The sequence below is a fragment of the Apodemus sylvaticus genome, chromosome 4 (assembly GCF_947179515.1).
Source record: "Apodemus sylvaticus chromosome 4, mApoSyl1.1, whole genome shotgun sequence".
NCBI classification, from domain to species: domain Eukaryota; kingdom Metazoa; phylum Chordata; class Mammalia; order Rodentia; family Muridae; genus Apodemus; species Apodemus sylvaticus.
The window spans coordinates 68,926,366-68,941,169 of record NC_067475.1 but is presented as its reverse complement, the minus strand read 5'-3'; the positions used below and the strand labels follow the sequence as shown (position 1 = coordinate 68,941,169).

The window sequence follows — 14,804 nt, the reverse complement described above, 5'->3', positions numbered from 1 at the left end:
AAAAGAAACATGGCAGGGCGTCAGAGGCAGACCTTGAAGCGCCTTCTCCCAGGATGCCTGTGTTCAGGGAGCAGAGGCAGCAGGAAGCTTGCCTCTGTCCAGATGAGTGCTGGGCCTTCCTGCCTCAAAGATCTGCATTAGAAGTGGATCTTCCTGCTTCAAATCATGCACACACACACACACACACACACACACACACACACACACGAAATCCCTCACAGGTGTGCGCGTCCATTTTCGGGTTTTAGTTCATTCCAGCTGTAGTCAAGATGACGACCAAGACCAGCCTTGAGGCTCTGCGACTCTGATCTCTTATGGTAGCGTCCAGCGACGCAGAACTGCAGGCTTGAACCGCCCGCCAGGCACCGTCCCTTTTCTCTTTCCATTTTAAGTTATTTTGGGGTCGGCTTCAGCATCTCCCTCCCTTCTCGTCTCTGGGTTTTATTTATTTTTTTTCGCCACGCTCCCATCTCACCCAGCAGAGGTCTTGAAACCTGTTTAATGGGCCCAAGGAGAAGGGGTGCACCGGAAGCAGCCTGACTTCCTGTGGCATGCTCCATGTCAGGACCTCCACTTCTGTTATCGGAGCCCACAGCTCACGAGCAATATTAACTAGCGGCCACACCCTGTGCCTCCTCCATGGCCATGGCCTGGATTTACAAACAACAGCCACAAAGGCAGCCCCGCCCCCTGGCCCTCCAAGCCTGGTGCTGTGGGTGGGGTACTGGCGCAGGGTTAGCTCGGGTACTTCCTAGCTACCACCACAGCTGTGGATACCACATCGGTCTGGTTGGCTTCTGGCTAGAGAAGGGCAAGCTAGATTGGGGAGTGCTCCCTTCGGCTCCTGAGGAGGACCTGCAGCAGCTGCTGCTGGAGTGAGAAGAGGTCCTTCCACCAGGCTCTGGAAGCCCAAGGCCCTGGCCTTGTTCTGTTAGCAGCTGGCTTCTCTCCCTGGACAGCATCTCCCTTGACTGAACTGGGACAACTTCTCCCTAAAACAGCTTCATTAGCTCTGAAGCAAGAAAAGTCAGTGAGAAAACCACAGACAGAAGTTAAGGCTGCTTCGGAGACGCTGCCGAGACCAGCCAGGTCAGAGTGCAGGGCCAGGAGTGAGCTGGATGTCAAAACAGACTCAAGGACAGACAAACTCCCTTTTTGTCTCGCTCGGATTTAGTTAGTTAGTTAGTTAGTTAGTTAGTTGGTTGGTTTTTCGAGACAGGGTTTCTCTGTGTAGCCCTGGCTGTCCTGGAGCTCACTCTGTAGACCAGGCTGGCTTTGAACTCAGAAATCCGCCTGCCTTTGCCTCCCAGAGTGCTGGGATTACAGGCGTGAGCCACCACCGCCTGGCTCCCTTAAATCATTTAAAACTATTTATTTACTTCCTGTGTATGTGTGTGCGTCTGAATGTATAGATGTGCACCATGTGCCTATAGAGGCCAGAGGAGGGCATTAGACTTCCTGGAATTTGCATTGCTTGTGAACCTCGCAGTGCTGGGTACTGGGAACTGAGCCTATGTCTTCTGCCAGAGCAGCAAACACTCTTAAATACTGAGCTATATATATCTCCAGCCCCCACTTAAATGGTTATAAATGAACTTTTGGAAAATCCAGGTTTGGAAGCTTATGCCTGGAACCCACAGAAGGTCTAGCCTGGCATTTACTAAGTAGACCAAGCTGGCCTGTGACTCCAGGTTGAGATTACAGGTGTGTGTCACCACACCCAGCTAGGGGAACTTTATGACAGGGAAGTGACCTTGCTGACAGGATCCTGAAGGACGGCGGCCAGGGCACTAGCCCTGTTTTGCACCCCACCTAACCCCTTCCGTTCTCCCTGTCCATGAGTTGCATTGACATCTGACACCTACACAGGATAAGTTAATCCAGAGAAACTCCTCTCAGGTCTTTCTGCTGGACCCTAGCTTCTTCCTTCAGAAGTAAAGGGTGGTTCACAATGCATCGTGTGAGAGCTCCAGCCCTGCCAACGGAGGCCTGCCTCCTCTCACTCATAACTGTCCCCAGAGCCATTCTAGTGGTGAACTTGAGCCCACATTACCCATTCCCTCTTCAATGAAAGCCTCACCTCAGAACTTTTATCTAAGATGAAAGTCATGTCTACAGACTGTTGGATTCCCTGGGCAAGCAGCTCGTACTGAGGACAGTGGCAGCCCTTGCCCCATGGCTGAGACCTTCAAACATAGGCTTTCCTAGGTGAAGGGCAACTCTACACGGGGTTAACAGGGGCAGGCCTTAACCCAGCTCTGAGGAGCCCTGTTAATGGGCCTCGGTGGGAGAGGACATGTCTAATCCTGTTGGGGACTAGATGTCCCAGGGTGGGGTGGTACCCAAGGGAGGGCTTCCCCTTCTCTGAGGAGAAGGGAAGGGACTAATAGGGAGAGGGATTTATAAGGGCAGGACTGGGTGGAGAGGAGGGGGAGGGGGCTGCAATCTGGATGCAAAGTGAATAAAACAATTATTGAAAACAAGAGCCGGGCAGTGGTGGTGCACGCCTGTAATCCCAGCACTCTGGGAGGCAGAGGCAGGCGGATTTCTGAGTTCGAGGCCAGCCTGGTCTACAGAGTGAGTTCCAGGACAGCCAGGGCTACACAGAGAAACCCTGTCTCAAAAAAAAAAAACAAAAAACAAAAAAAAACCCCAAAAACAACGAATCCAAAAAGCCAAAAAACCAAAAAAAAAAAAAAAAGAAAGAAAGAAAGAAAGAAAGAAAAAGAAAAAGAAAAAAGAAAACAAGAAAGAGTTCTTCAACAAGCAGTGGTTTGCCCTTGCATGTTGCAGCCACAGGCTTGATAACCTGAACAGACGCTGACTCCTGAAGCTAGAGGGCCCACCCCAAGACAGGCAGTGACCCTGAACATTTTCTGTCACGGCCCACTTGGGGACAGTAGCACCTGTTGGCCCCCTCTCTGACCCTGCATACAGCCCTTCCGGGGCAGCAGACTCTGCTCTGAGGGGGCAGGTAGCTCACTCTCACCTCCTGGGGTTTACGAGGGTAAGCGGCAGTAACAGCAAGCACTAGACTTTCTCCCACTTCAAAGCTCATGAGTGGTTCTGGGAAAAGCAGAACCTAGGCTCACCCTCAGCCTCGGTGCTGTGGGGCAGCTGCTGAGGAAGGCATGGGGGAGGGGTCTGGGTGATCAGAACTGTCTTTTGGAGCATGAATGCCCAGAAGAGGAGGACAATCTTCCGAGAAAACTGGCGTTCAATGCAGTAGTAGGAACAGACAGGTCCACAGTCCTGGGTGCCCTGAAATGCCCACGGACATGGCCAAACACACGGACAAGCATCTGAAGGCACAGGCACATGGAATGCATACAGACAAACACTCCTCTCACACGGTTCCTGCTCACATGGACACACACAAGCATATACACACCTAGACGGAAGCACATACAAATTCACACCTGTGCACACACAAACATAAAGGCATGTGCATAGGAACCGCAGGAGAATGCTACACAGGCACACAAACTTAATACAGACCTAGGTACCCACTAATGGCACAGATAGATTTGCATGTGTATATATGCGCGCTCTCGCGTGTGCACACACACACACACACACACAAACACACAAACACACACAGTAATTTGAGCCAGGGTACTTGACGCATGCTGGCTAGTTGCCCTCTGGCCAGCTGCCCTGTATAGTTTACCCTGGAAGGCAGCCGGGTCCCTCCCTCCCCTTGCTCCACCTCTCTCCCAATTGGTTGCATAAATTCCCTCCCTTTGCCCCCTGCCTGTGCAGTCGGCTTTCACTACCAGCACTGGTCTCTGCTGAGCCTCTGCCCATTCCTGGCAAATCCTGCAGGACCAGAGTGTCAGCCAGCAGCATGGGTAAGGAAAGGGGTCCCAAATCATGTGTAGGCCACCCGTACTTTGGAGGGTCCTCCCTCCTCCTTCCAGTAAATGAACTGAAACTGTGGGGAGGGCAGTGAAGAGAGAGTTGGACTCTTGTCCCTACCCTGCAGGCATGCGCAAAGAGCTCAAGGGAAGGCTTCATGCACACTATTTTTCAGCCTAGCCTAAGTTCTAAGGAACAGAAAGGGACTGTCAGAAATGGTGGTCTGTGAATCCTACCCAGCCTGGGCAGGGGCAGGGGTGGGGCAGGGGCAGGGGCAGGACAGTTGTCACTCTAGTAAATAGATGATTCCAGTTTTAGCACTGGGTCAACAGATTAGAAGGTTGGTGTTACAAAAAACCAGCCATCACAGCCTCCATCTCTCAAGCTGCTTCATATCATGAGTCAACTGGCAAAATCTGGGGCAGCCATTCTAGCCCACAGAGGACCTGTTTCTGTGCCCCTCCCAAGGCCCACAGCCCTCTTATCCTTTTGTCTGAGAGCTCCTGGGTTTGAGGCTGAGAGCCTGGGTTTGGGAAGGAATGTGGAGGTCCTGCTCCCCTTGGAGCTGGCTAATAGAAAGACCAGTGGCCGGCCTGGCACAGAAAAGCCACTTGAACTTTGCCTGGGTTCCCCAAACTCAAAATGTCATAGACCTTGCTGAAAATGCTTAAGACTGGAGGATGCCACACAGAGAAAGATGGTGCCCCAGGCGACCTAGCAGCCTGGATCAGGCCAGGGTAGTGGGACAAACCTCCTCCACTTCTCTCCTCTTCTTAAAGATGGTTTTATTTTATGAATGCCTGTCTGTAAGTGCATGTGTAGCACATGCATGTCTAGTGCCAACTGGGGCCAGAAGGTGCCAGGCAGCTCTGAGATCCATGGGGGTTGAGAAATGAACAAGTGCTCTTAACCCCTGAGCTGTCTCTTGAGCCCTAGAACAGCTGTTGTTGTTGTTGTTGTTGGGGTTGTTTATTCGTGGTTGGTTGGTTGCTGAGACAGGGCCTCACTATGTAGCTCTGGCTGGTCTGGAACTCACTGTGTAGATCAGACGGACAGAGATCCTCTGGCCTCTTTCTCACGAGTGCTGGGCTTGAAGCATTTCACCCCTTTAAGTCAGTGTGTGGCGCCTCATGCCTGTCACCTCAGTGCTAAGGAGGCTGAGGCAGACGGATCTTGGTGAGTTGGAGGCCAACCTGAGCTACATGGTGAGTTCCAGTGAAGCCGAGTTCCCCAACTCTACAATGCTGTTCCTTCTTCCCTGCTTCCTACACCTTCTAGATGGGGCTCTCTCGGGGAGCAGAAGAGGCTGCTCTGGACTTCACGGCTTTCTTACTTTTTTCTTACATTTTTACTTGATTTTATTTACATAGGTGTTTTGCTTGCATTTATGTGCATCATATATGTCACTTTATTCATGAGGAGGCCAAAGAGGGTGTTGGATCTCCTGGAACTGGAGTTGCAGTTCTTAGCCACCATGTGGATGCTGTGAATCGAATCCGGGTTCTTCATAAGAGCAGCCATTGCTCTTAACCTGAGCCATGTCTCTGACCCCTCTCCAGCCTGCTTGTGGACCTGGGTCAGGGCAGGAGGCAGAGCCCAGTCCTATGAGCTCCGCTTCAGAATTTCTTTCCTCCTACGTGAGCCCCTGTCCAACTCCTCCACTGTCTGGCCCACCCTCAAAAAGCTGGAATCTTGGCAACTGTCTTGTCAGACTGTAGGGTCCGGAAGGGCCTCTCCCTACAGCTGTGGTCGGGAGGAAAGGACACACAGCTGGTATCAGTCTTGACCAAACACACACATTCCCTGGCTTTGGATTGGTTGTGTAATCCTGGGTGTGACCAGCAGCCTGGCTCACGACCCCAGCTGGGTAGAGGAAGCCCCTGGGCCCTGCCCTGGATGAATTTGGTGGAAGATGTACCCGGTACCATTCTCGAGGGTTGCACCTCAGAACAGACCCCAGAAAGCTGCCGCCTGGTTTAGGTCTCACAAAGGCCTCTCCAGGATTTTGTTTTATAATGTTGAACTAAAAACCTTTCGATGCTTGGCAAGTGCTCTACCATTGAACTGCTTCCCTCGGTTGTTTGGTTGGTTGTTTTTAAGATTTAGTTTGGTTTGTTTGTGTGTGTGTGTGTGTGTGTGTGTGTGTGAGAGAGAGAGAGAGAGAGAGAGAGAGAGAGAGAGAGAGAGAGAGCATGCGCTGGTGAGTGACACTGCCCTCAGAGGTCAGAGGCCTCTGAGCCCCCGGAGCTGACCTCTGTTGTGAGCATCATGGAGGAGATGCTGGGCTTGAATTGCTGAGCCTCCCCAACTCAGCTTTGCTTTTATTTTGGTTTGGTTTGGGTTTTTTGAGATAGGGTCTTTCTATGTAACCCTGACTGTCCCAAAACTATGTAGACCAGGCTGGCTTTGAACTTGCTGAAATCCACCTGCCTCTGCTTCCTGGGATTAAAAGCATTAAAAGCATGAGCCCCGAATCAGCTTTTGCTATGCAGCAAGGCTAGTCTTGAACTCATACTCCTCCTTCTTCTGCCTCCCTACGGCCGCGCTGCATGCCCATCCCCATATGATATTTTCACTGTCTCTTATTCACATATGAACTGGAAACTGAGTTATATAATTTGCCCAAGTTCCTATGATCGGTCAGGTATGCTACGGCGGGAATCGAAGTCAATGTCGTGACCACATAGGACACAGTCTCTGTCTCACCTCCTCCAGGCCACTTCCAGGTCATGTGGGCCCCACTCTCCCACCTCACCCTCATCAGAGATGGGGGACTGGGGTGGGGGATGGGTTGGGGATACTGGGCCAAAGTGATAGGGCTGGAATAAGGGACCTGGGGCAGCAGTGAGTCTGCCTTGCCTACCAGATGTGTCACAGGCTGCAGAAAGGGAGAAGTCACACTCCAAAGCAGGCCCCAGGCAACATGTTCTTATTATTTCTACAGCTACAAAATGCACAAAGTGTGGTCCAGGTTACTCCACCCCTCTGGAGGCCATGAAAGGTAATTACGCATCTGAGGGCAGGCATCCCTCTGCAGACCCTTGGTAGGGTTGGGGGACTGCAGATCTAGCCTTAGCCCTCTGAACCTCCCTGAGCTGCTTCTGCCCAGTGCATTACCACAACCTGCTTTCTACTTCCCAGGACCCAGAGAGGAGATTGTCTACTTGCCCTGCATTTACCGAAACACAGGCATCGAAGCCCCGGATTATTTGGCCACTGTGGATGTTGACCCCAAGTCTCCCCAGTATAGCCAGGTGAGGTGGAGCATGGTCACTAGCTCCCCTGAGACTCTCACCATAGCCCGCTTCCCGGCCTCCACCCTCTGTCCTCACAGCAATGCATTCATTGCCCAGGGTGCTGACCTGCAGCCCTGCCTGTGCTGCGATGCCTGCAGAGGCCTGGGCCAGGCGAGCAGCACTTCCTGTCCCTCTGTATCCTAGGTCATCCACAGGCTGCCCATGCCCTACCTGAAGGACGAGCTGCACCACTCAGGCTGGAACACCTGCAGCAGCTGCTTTGGGGACAGCACGAAATCGCGCGATAAGCTGATGCTGCCCAGTCTCATCTCCTCCCGCGTCTACGTGGTGGACGTGGGCTCTGAGCCCCGTGCCCCGAAATTGCACAAGGCATGTCCTCTGTCCATGTGACCCTAGTGAACCTGCTGGCCTGACAACCCCTAGACGAGCTGTCTCCAGATTTGGCACGGGGTCTGGCTCGGCGGCAGGGAGGAAGGGTACACTTCGGAGGTTACCTAGGTGTGCTGAGCTGGCACCATCAAGCATGGGTTGAGACCCCAGAAGAGGAGGTTTCTTCTTTGAGCAGGGTGTCAGAGCCATCTTCCCCCACCCAGCTAGCTCAGGGCTTCCTCTCAACACGCCATGGGAGATCCATCCTCTGCAGCAGATGCTCACAGCTGGCTGCTAAGGGTGCAGAGCTAACAGTGGCCTGGGAGGAGCCCCAGGAGACGGGAGTGCCTTCAAGAGGGAGGAGGGAAGGTCAATGCTCCCCGACTGAGGACTCACTGGTGACTTCTCTGCCTCTCTCTTGCTGGTCTTCAAGTTACCAGATCGATCACCTGTGCTGCCTTCCCTCAAGGAAAATGAGAGCAGGTAGTGGAGCCTCCAGGCTCTGTAAAGTTCTGACCCTAATCCTCACCTTCTCCAGGTCATTGAACCCAGTGAAATCTATGCCAAGTGCAACCTGGGCAATCTACACACCAGCCACTGCCTGGCCAGCGGAGAGGTGATGATCAGCTCCCTGGGGGATCCCCAGGGTAATGCCAAAGGTACCTGCTGGCACTGCGGACTCAGCAGCTGAGAAATGTGGGCGGCAACCCTCTGTGGGAAGCACAGCCAAAGCCTGGGGAGCAGTAAAGTGAGAAACCAGGGAGAACTGACTGGCTGAGTCCTACCCAGCATCTAACATGTCAGCAAGGGACATCAGATGTTCAGTTATTACCACAGTAATGAGCCTCAGCTGGGCCTGGTCGTGCAGGATAGAAGAGTTCAGCTATTTTCTAGGTCATAGTGGAAAGATCACAAGTTCAAGACCAGCCTGGGAAACTTAGCAAGACTTTGTCTCAAAATACAAATAGAAGAAGGCAGGAGTTATAACCCAGTGATAGAGCTCTTGCCTGAATTATTGAAGTCCCAGTTTCAACCATCAGTACAATAAAACACACACACACACGATGAGCTGTAACTATTGAGTTTGCTAAAAGGTATAGTCAGGAATCTGCCACAAGAATGTGAATGCACTCTGGGCAGTGGTGGCACATGCCTATAATCCCAGCACTCTGGGAGGCAGAGGCAGGCGGATTTCTGAGTTCGAGGCCAGCCTGGTCTACAGAGTGAGTTCCAGGACAGCCAGGGCTATACAGAGAAACCCTGTCTTGAAAAAAACCAAAACCAAAACCAAAAAAAAAAAAAAGAATGTGAATGCGCATGAAGCTAGGAAGTACCTCTGGCCTTTGGGAATTCACTAACAACCCTCACAGCTCTTGGCTTATGGATTGTTTTGTTTTGATTTTCTTGTGTTTTTTGTTTGTTGTTGTTGTGGGGTTTAGGTTCATTTGTTTGTTTGTTTTAGTTTTTAATATAGCTGGACACAGTGGTGCACACATTTAGTCTCAACATTTGGGAGGCAGATGCAGGAAGAACTCTGTGAATTCAAGGCCAGCCTGGTCTACATAGTGAGTTCTAGGACAGCTACATGGAGAAACCATGTCTCAAGAAAGAGGGAGCAGAGAGAAAAGAGGGGGAGGGAGAAAGGAAGAAAAAACTGAGTGCAGGAAGGGTAGCTGGCTGGAAGGAATCGCAGCTCTGTCTGCAGCTGCTTGGGATTCTCATGGACCAACGAAGCTTAGACTCTGAGAAAAACCCACAGTGGTTGGGATAGGCTGGGCAGTGATACTCACGGGACTGAGTCCGTTTCCCACGTGCTCTAAGAGAAGGATGAAGTCGCTAGGAGGACAGTACAGAGTAAGGGGCCTCCCTCACACCTGCCATCTCTAAAGCGGATGTCCCGGCGCCTGACCTTAAGGATCTGGTCAGCCCCCGTGGGGAAGAGCAACGGCCCACCACCTCTACATAAGCCCCTTTCTTCCCTGCTCAGGGGGGTTTGTGCTGCTGGATGGGGAGACCTTCGAGGTGAAAGGGACGTGGGAGAAACCTGGGGGTGCAGCTCCAATGGGCTATGACTTCTGGTACCAGCCTCGACACAATGTCATGGTCAGCACTGAGTGGGCAGCTCCCAATGTCTTCAAAGATGGCTTCAACCCCGCTCACGTGGAGGCTGGTAAGAACCCCCCTAAGGGCACGCAGGGGCCTTGGTCCACAGTCCTGCTCTCTACCCTACAGCAGATCTGCATTTGCCTTGCTCAGACCTGCTCAGGAGTCCTCTGAGCCCATCCAGATCTCTATCCTAGTTGGCACCCTGCCTGGGCCCATACCCCCCCTGACCTGAGCCCAAACTTTGGTCCCTATCTCCTCCCTGCTCAGGGCTGTATGGGAGCCGCATATATGTGTGGGACTGGCAGCGCCATGAGATTATCCAGACTCTGCAAATGAAAGATGGGCTGATCCCCCTGGAGATCCGCTTCCTGCACGACCCAGCTGCCACCCAGGGCTTTGTAGGCTGTGCCCTCAGCTCCAACATCCAGCGCTTCTACAAGAATGAGGTAACCGACCCCAGCTTCCACCCTGCCCCAGCCCTCAGCTACAAGAGTCTCATGAGGCCCTCCTCCCAGGCTTTAGTGTCCGTGTTTCTTGGTCCCACCAGTGAAGGCTTCCCCAGGAAGCAACGCTACTTGCTATCTGTGTCAGGCTAATCCTACTTTGCCTAACTCTGTCTTCTGGTGCTATAGCTCAGCAACTGAGTGTCATAAGCAGGATGAGCAATAGAGATCTGAGGCTAGGCCATCCAAGGTTGAGATAGCATTTGGTAAAAGCTCTCATTGCTGCCTCTAAGGACTTCACTGGGTGGGAGAGCTTGTGCAAGTAACAACCTGGCTTTATTAATCCATTCATTTTCAAGAGAACCATGAACAGTCTCATCTTCTGAGAGCGCTGACTTAATTACTTAAAGGTCCCAACTACTCCAGGTGGTGGCATTTAATCCTAGCACTTGGGAGAGAGAGGCAGGTGATTCTTTGTGGGGGCCAGCCTGGTCTACGTAGCAAGTTCCAGACCACCCAAGCCCACATAGTGGGCCATGCCTCATGAAACAGAGACTGAAGAGATGGCTCAGCAGTCAGCCTTTGCCATTCTTCCGGAGGACCTGGCCTCGATTCCCAGCATCCACATGTGGCTGACAACTGCCTGTAACTCCAGTTCCAGGCCATCTGAGTTCTCCTCTGGCCTCTGAAGGCACCAGGAAGACATGTGGTGTACAGACATGCACATAGGCAAAATACTCTTGTATATAAAACAAAATAAAAGCAAATCAAGTTAAAAACAATAAATAAAACAAAAAGGTCCCACCTATCCAGTTAAAATGTAACCTTAGCACTTAGGAGGTGGAGGCAGGAGGATTGCAAGTTCAAAAAATAAAAAATAAAAACCACAATTAAGGTCCCATCTCTTAATTCCTCACAATGGTAATTAAATTTCACCATGACTTTTGGTAGGAACACTTGAAATCTAAATGGCCATATTGATAAATTCATTCAAAACCTATGGCACTGTGATCGCAGTCCCTGGAAAGTGGAGGCAGGAGGACCAGGAGTTCAAGGCCAGCCTCAGCTACAAAGCTTCCAAGGTCAGCTTGGGCTACATAAGATTGTCTCAAAAAGAAAAAAAAAAAAATCTACTTAGTGAATGAAAGGAACTGAACTGACTCAAAACACACCAAGACCAAGTTCTTAGCACTAAAGAGATTTATTTGTCCCATAGGGGCAAAGAGCAGGACAAAGAGACAAAGACAGGTGATAGAGGACTTGGGGGGAAAAGCTTTTAATCCCAGCACTCCAGAGGCAGAGACCAGGCCAGCCTGGTCCATAGATCCAGTTCCAGGACAGCTGAGGCTACACAGAAAAACTCTGATCAAAAAAAAAAAAAAAAAAAAAAATAGGAGGAAGGGACAGAGGAAGGGACCGAGGGAATGGGGGAGGATGAGGGAGAAGGGGGGACAGGAAGAGGGAGAAAGGGACAAAGGACTGCCTCTGGATAGAGAGGAGACATATGTAGCCCATGGGCAAATGGCAGTTTATAAAGATAAAAGAAAAACCCCTTGTTAGGATGAGTTGGTTAATTCTATTTTATTTTATTATTATTTTTTATTATTATTTTTGGTTTTTTGAGGCAGGGTTTCTCTGTGTAGCCCTGGCTTTCCTGGAACTCACTCTGTAGAGCAGGCTGGCCTCGAACTCAGAAATCTGTGTGCCTCTGCCTCCCAAGTGCTGGGATTAAAGGCATGTGCCACCACCGCCCAGTGAGTTGGTTAATTTTAATTGGGCATGTTAATTAGGTGGACCTTTGTGGTCAACCTCAGGAGGAGGAAGTGTCCAAATAACCGAATAGACCTTGGTGACTAGCTTTAGGAATGTAAATACTAAACTTTTGAATACTTTTTATCAAGAAGAAGGGTAAAAGGCAAAACCTGCCAGTGCCGCGTTTGCCACGCTCTGACCTGCTGGAGCCCTTCAGTGAACACCTGTTAGCCAGCCTGACAAGGACCGGTGATGCAGTCAGGCTCCTTGTCTTAGGGCTTGCAGGGAAGGAGACCCTAGCCAGAAGGCCGAGCGCGCGTCCCTCCCTGTCCCCAGTCCTGATAATGCATTCTCTCCCTTCCCCGACGTAGGGAGGCACTTGGTCAGTGGAGAAGGTGATCCAGGTGCCCTCCAAGAAAGTGAAGGGCTGGATGCTCCCAGAAATGCCTGGTGAGTGCCCGCTGGGGCGGGGGCGGGACACTGCAGGGTGGCTCCTGGCCAGGGAAGACAGACAGACTCCTCCGGCCCCTCCCCCCACTGCTTAGGTCTCATCACTGACATCCTGCTGTCCTTGGATGACCGCTTCCTCTACTTCAGCAACTGGCTGCACGGGGACGTGCGGCAGTACGACATCTCCAACCCACAGAAGCCCCGTCTCGCTGGGCAGGTAGACACGCCAGCAAAACAGTTCGGCATGGTCTGGGGAGGGGGGCTGAGAGGGTGGGGGGTAAGGGAGGAGAAGGGGAAGCAAAACTGTGGGCAAAGGTCCAGGCCCAGGACTAGAGGGTCCTGGCTGAACACGGGGCTGTGTCTGACGCTATCTGGCCACGAAGGAGCTTGCCTTTAAGGCCAGCCCGGGACAGACAGGTGGATCTCTGTGAGTGCAAGACCAGCCTGGACTACGAAGTGAATTTCAGGTCAGCTAGAGTTACATGGTGAGATGCTCTCTCAAACAAAACACACACACACAGAGGAAGAGAGTCTAATAAGGCAAACAGCCCTTCTGTAAGGTCCTCACCCACAGGAGTGACTCTTGTTCCTGTGATTAAGTGCTCGACCAAAACAAAGGAAGAGAAGGTTTGTCCTATCGTGGTTTGGGAAGGAGAGAGCCCCTCACAGTCGGAAGGCGCGCTGATAAAGTGTAAGGCAGCCGGCACATTACATTGGCAGGAGGCACAGTTGAGTGCTGGCAGTCACTTGTCTTCTTTTTGTTCAGCCTAGAATCCTGGTCCATGGGACGGTGCCACTCATGGTCCGGGTGGACCGTCCCTCCTAATTAAACCTCTCTAAAATGCCCCACAGACAGCCCAGTGTGGGGCGGGGCTTGCTGATTCTAAAGCTCAGTGAGGTTGATAAGAAATATTATCGGTATATGTGTAACCGTTGTCCCCCTTTCCCTATACCCCCTGCCCCCAGATCTTCCTTGGGGGCAGCATTGTTAAAGGAGGCTCTGTACAAGTGCTGGAAGACCGAGAGTTAACGTGTCCCCCGGAACCCCTAGTGGTCAAGGTGAGAACTTCTCCCTGCTCCCTCAGAATCGTGCTCAAAGACTATCTATCTGGTTGGATGCTTCCTGATCCAGCTAGTATGCCAACTGGGCACCAGTTGCTTAGGCAATCGGGAGTTACTTGGAGTCTGACCTCTTGTTTCCCCAAGGGAAAACGAATTCCCGGAGGCCCTCAGATGATCCAGCTCAGCTTAGACGGGAAACGTCTTTACGTCACTACATCGCTGTACAGTGCCTGGGACAAGCAGTTTTACCCCGATCTTATTAGGTGAGAAGCAGTGTGGGGGCACACCTCTCCAATTGTCCTCTCCTAGAAGTATCATTTGGCCTTCCAAAGACTCCTCAGGAACTCCATGTGTACCCCACCATTCAGATGGCCCATGGACCATGTCCCATCCCCAGAAACCCAATTATACTCACAAAATCTTGAGGTGTAGTATTGGTTACACACAGCCTCGAGTTTACCCTCTTCTCTTCCAGGGAAGGCTCTGTGATGCTGCAAATCGATGTGGACACAGTAAATGGAGGGCTGAAGTTGAACCCCAATTTCCTGGTGGACTTTGGGAAGGAGCCCCTGGGGCCAGCACTGGCTCACGAGCTCCGTTACCCAGGCGGTGACTGCAGCTCTGACATCTGGATCTGAAGGGCCCTAAAGTCCCTCCCTCCACATGCGGAGCCTCCTGAGGCGCCTGGCTTCACTCTGCGCTCAGCCCCAACTCTCCAAGGCCATGCTGAGAGCAGCGAGATCTGTAGAGCAGCGTCTCGCTGCCCCTGCTTGTGCTCTGTGCTTTTCTTAAGTGAGCTCCTGGAAGCACCAAGAAATAAAATACTGAACCTTTCCAAGATCCCTGTCATGGAGGGGGAGTGGGTCGAGTCCTCTGCCACAGCCAGTTTCTTGTGTAGAGAAGACCTGAAGAGAACTCCAGGAGGTTATGGTGACTAGCGTATGTTAGTGATTCTAACATGAGGCCAATAATGTCAAACATTTCTGTTTATGACCATATACAGCCAAAAGATATGGGGGGAGGATTGCCACAGGAAACCTGGGTGAGCAAGTCAATCAATGTTTTAGACTATTTTGGCATATGCACATGGTGGTGGTGGTGGTGGTGGTGGTGGTGGTGGTGTGTGTGTGTGTGTGTTTTGGAGGAAATGTGTCTTTGTGTAGGTGAGCTTTGAGGTCTCCTATACTCAGGCTCTACCCAGTGTGAAAGAGTTTTCTCCTGGCTGCCTTTGAATCCAGATGTAAACCTCTCAGCTCCTCCTCCAGCACCATGTCTGCCGCAGGCTACCATGCTTCCTGCTATGCTGATAATGGACTGAACCTCTGAACCTGCAAGCCAGCCCCGACTGTGTGTTTTACTTTATATAAATAAGAGTTGCTTTGGTCATGGTGTCTCTAAGAAAGACAGATGCTAATATCACATGATAATTTCACATACCTTGTGTACCATCCTGTTAAAACATCCAGCCATCTTAATCTTTCAGTCCATTACTTTTGAATCCAGCCAC

General features: G+C 51.5%; 1 protein-coding gene across 1 annotated transcript; it reads left to right on the top strand.

Annotated features, from left to right (window-relative positions):
• The first annotated feature begins 3,753 nt into the window (after positions 1-3,753).
• Selenbp1 (selenium binding protein 1) lies at positions 3,754-14,135 on the top strand. The gene is made up of 12 exons (XM_052179842.1): positions 3,754-3,851; positions 6,803-6,859; positions 7,000-7,112; positions 7,299-7,484; positions 8,023-8,143; positions 9,472-9,654; positions 9,858-10,036; positions 12,157-12,235; positions 12,331-12,452; positions 13,202-13,294; positions 13,442-13,560; positions 13,773-14,135. Exons 1-12 carry the CDS (start codon positions 3,848-3,850, stop codon positions 13,933-13,935), a joined length of 1,419 nt encoding a protein of 472 aa, XP_052035802.1. The 5' UTR covers positions 3,754-3,847; the 3' UTR covers positions 13,936-14,135.
• The last annotated feature ends 669 nt before the right edge of the window (positions 14,136-14,804 follow it).

Bases quoted from the DNA above. Each gene is read 5' to 3' on its own strand.
- Selenbp1 (XM_052179842.1), top strand. The intron at 8,144-9,471 runs GTACCTGCTGGC...TTCCCTGCTCAG, and splicing joins TCCCCAGGGTAATGCCAAAG to GGGGGTTTGTGCTGCTGGAT. The intron at 13,561-13,772 runs GTGAGAAGCAGT...CTTCTCTTCCAG, and splicing joins TTTTACCCCGATCTTATTAG to GGAAGGCTCTGTGATGCTGC.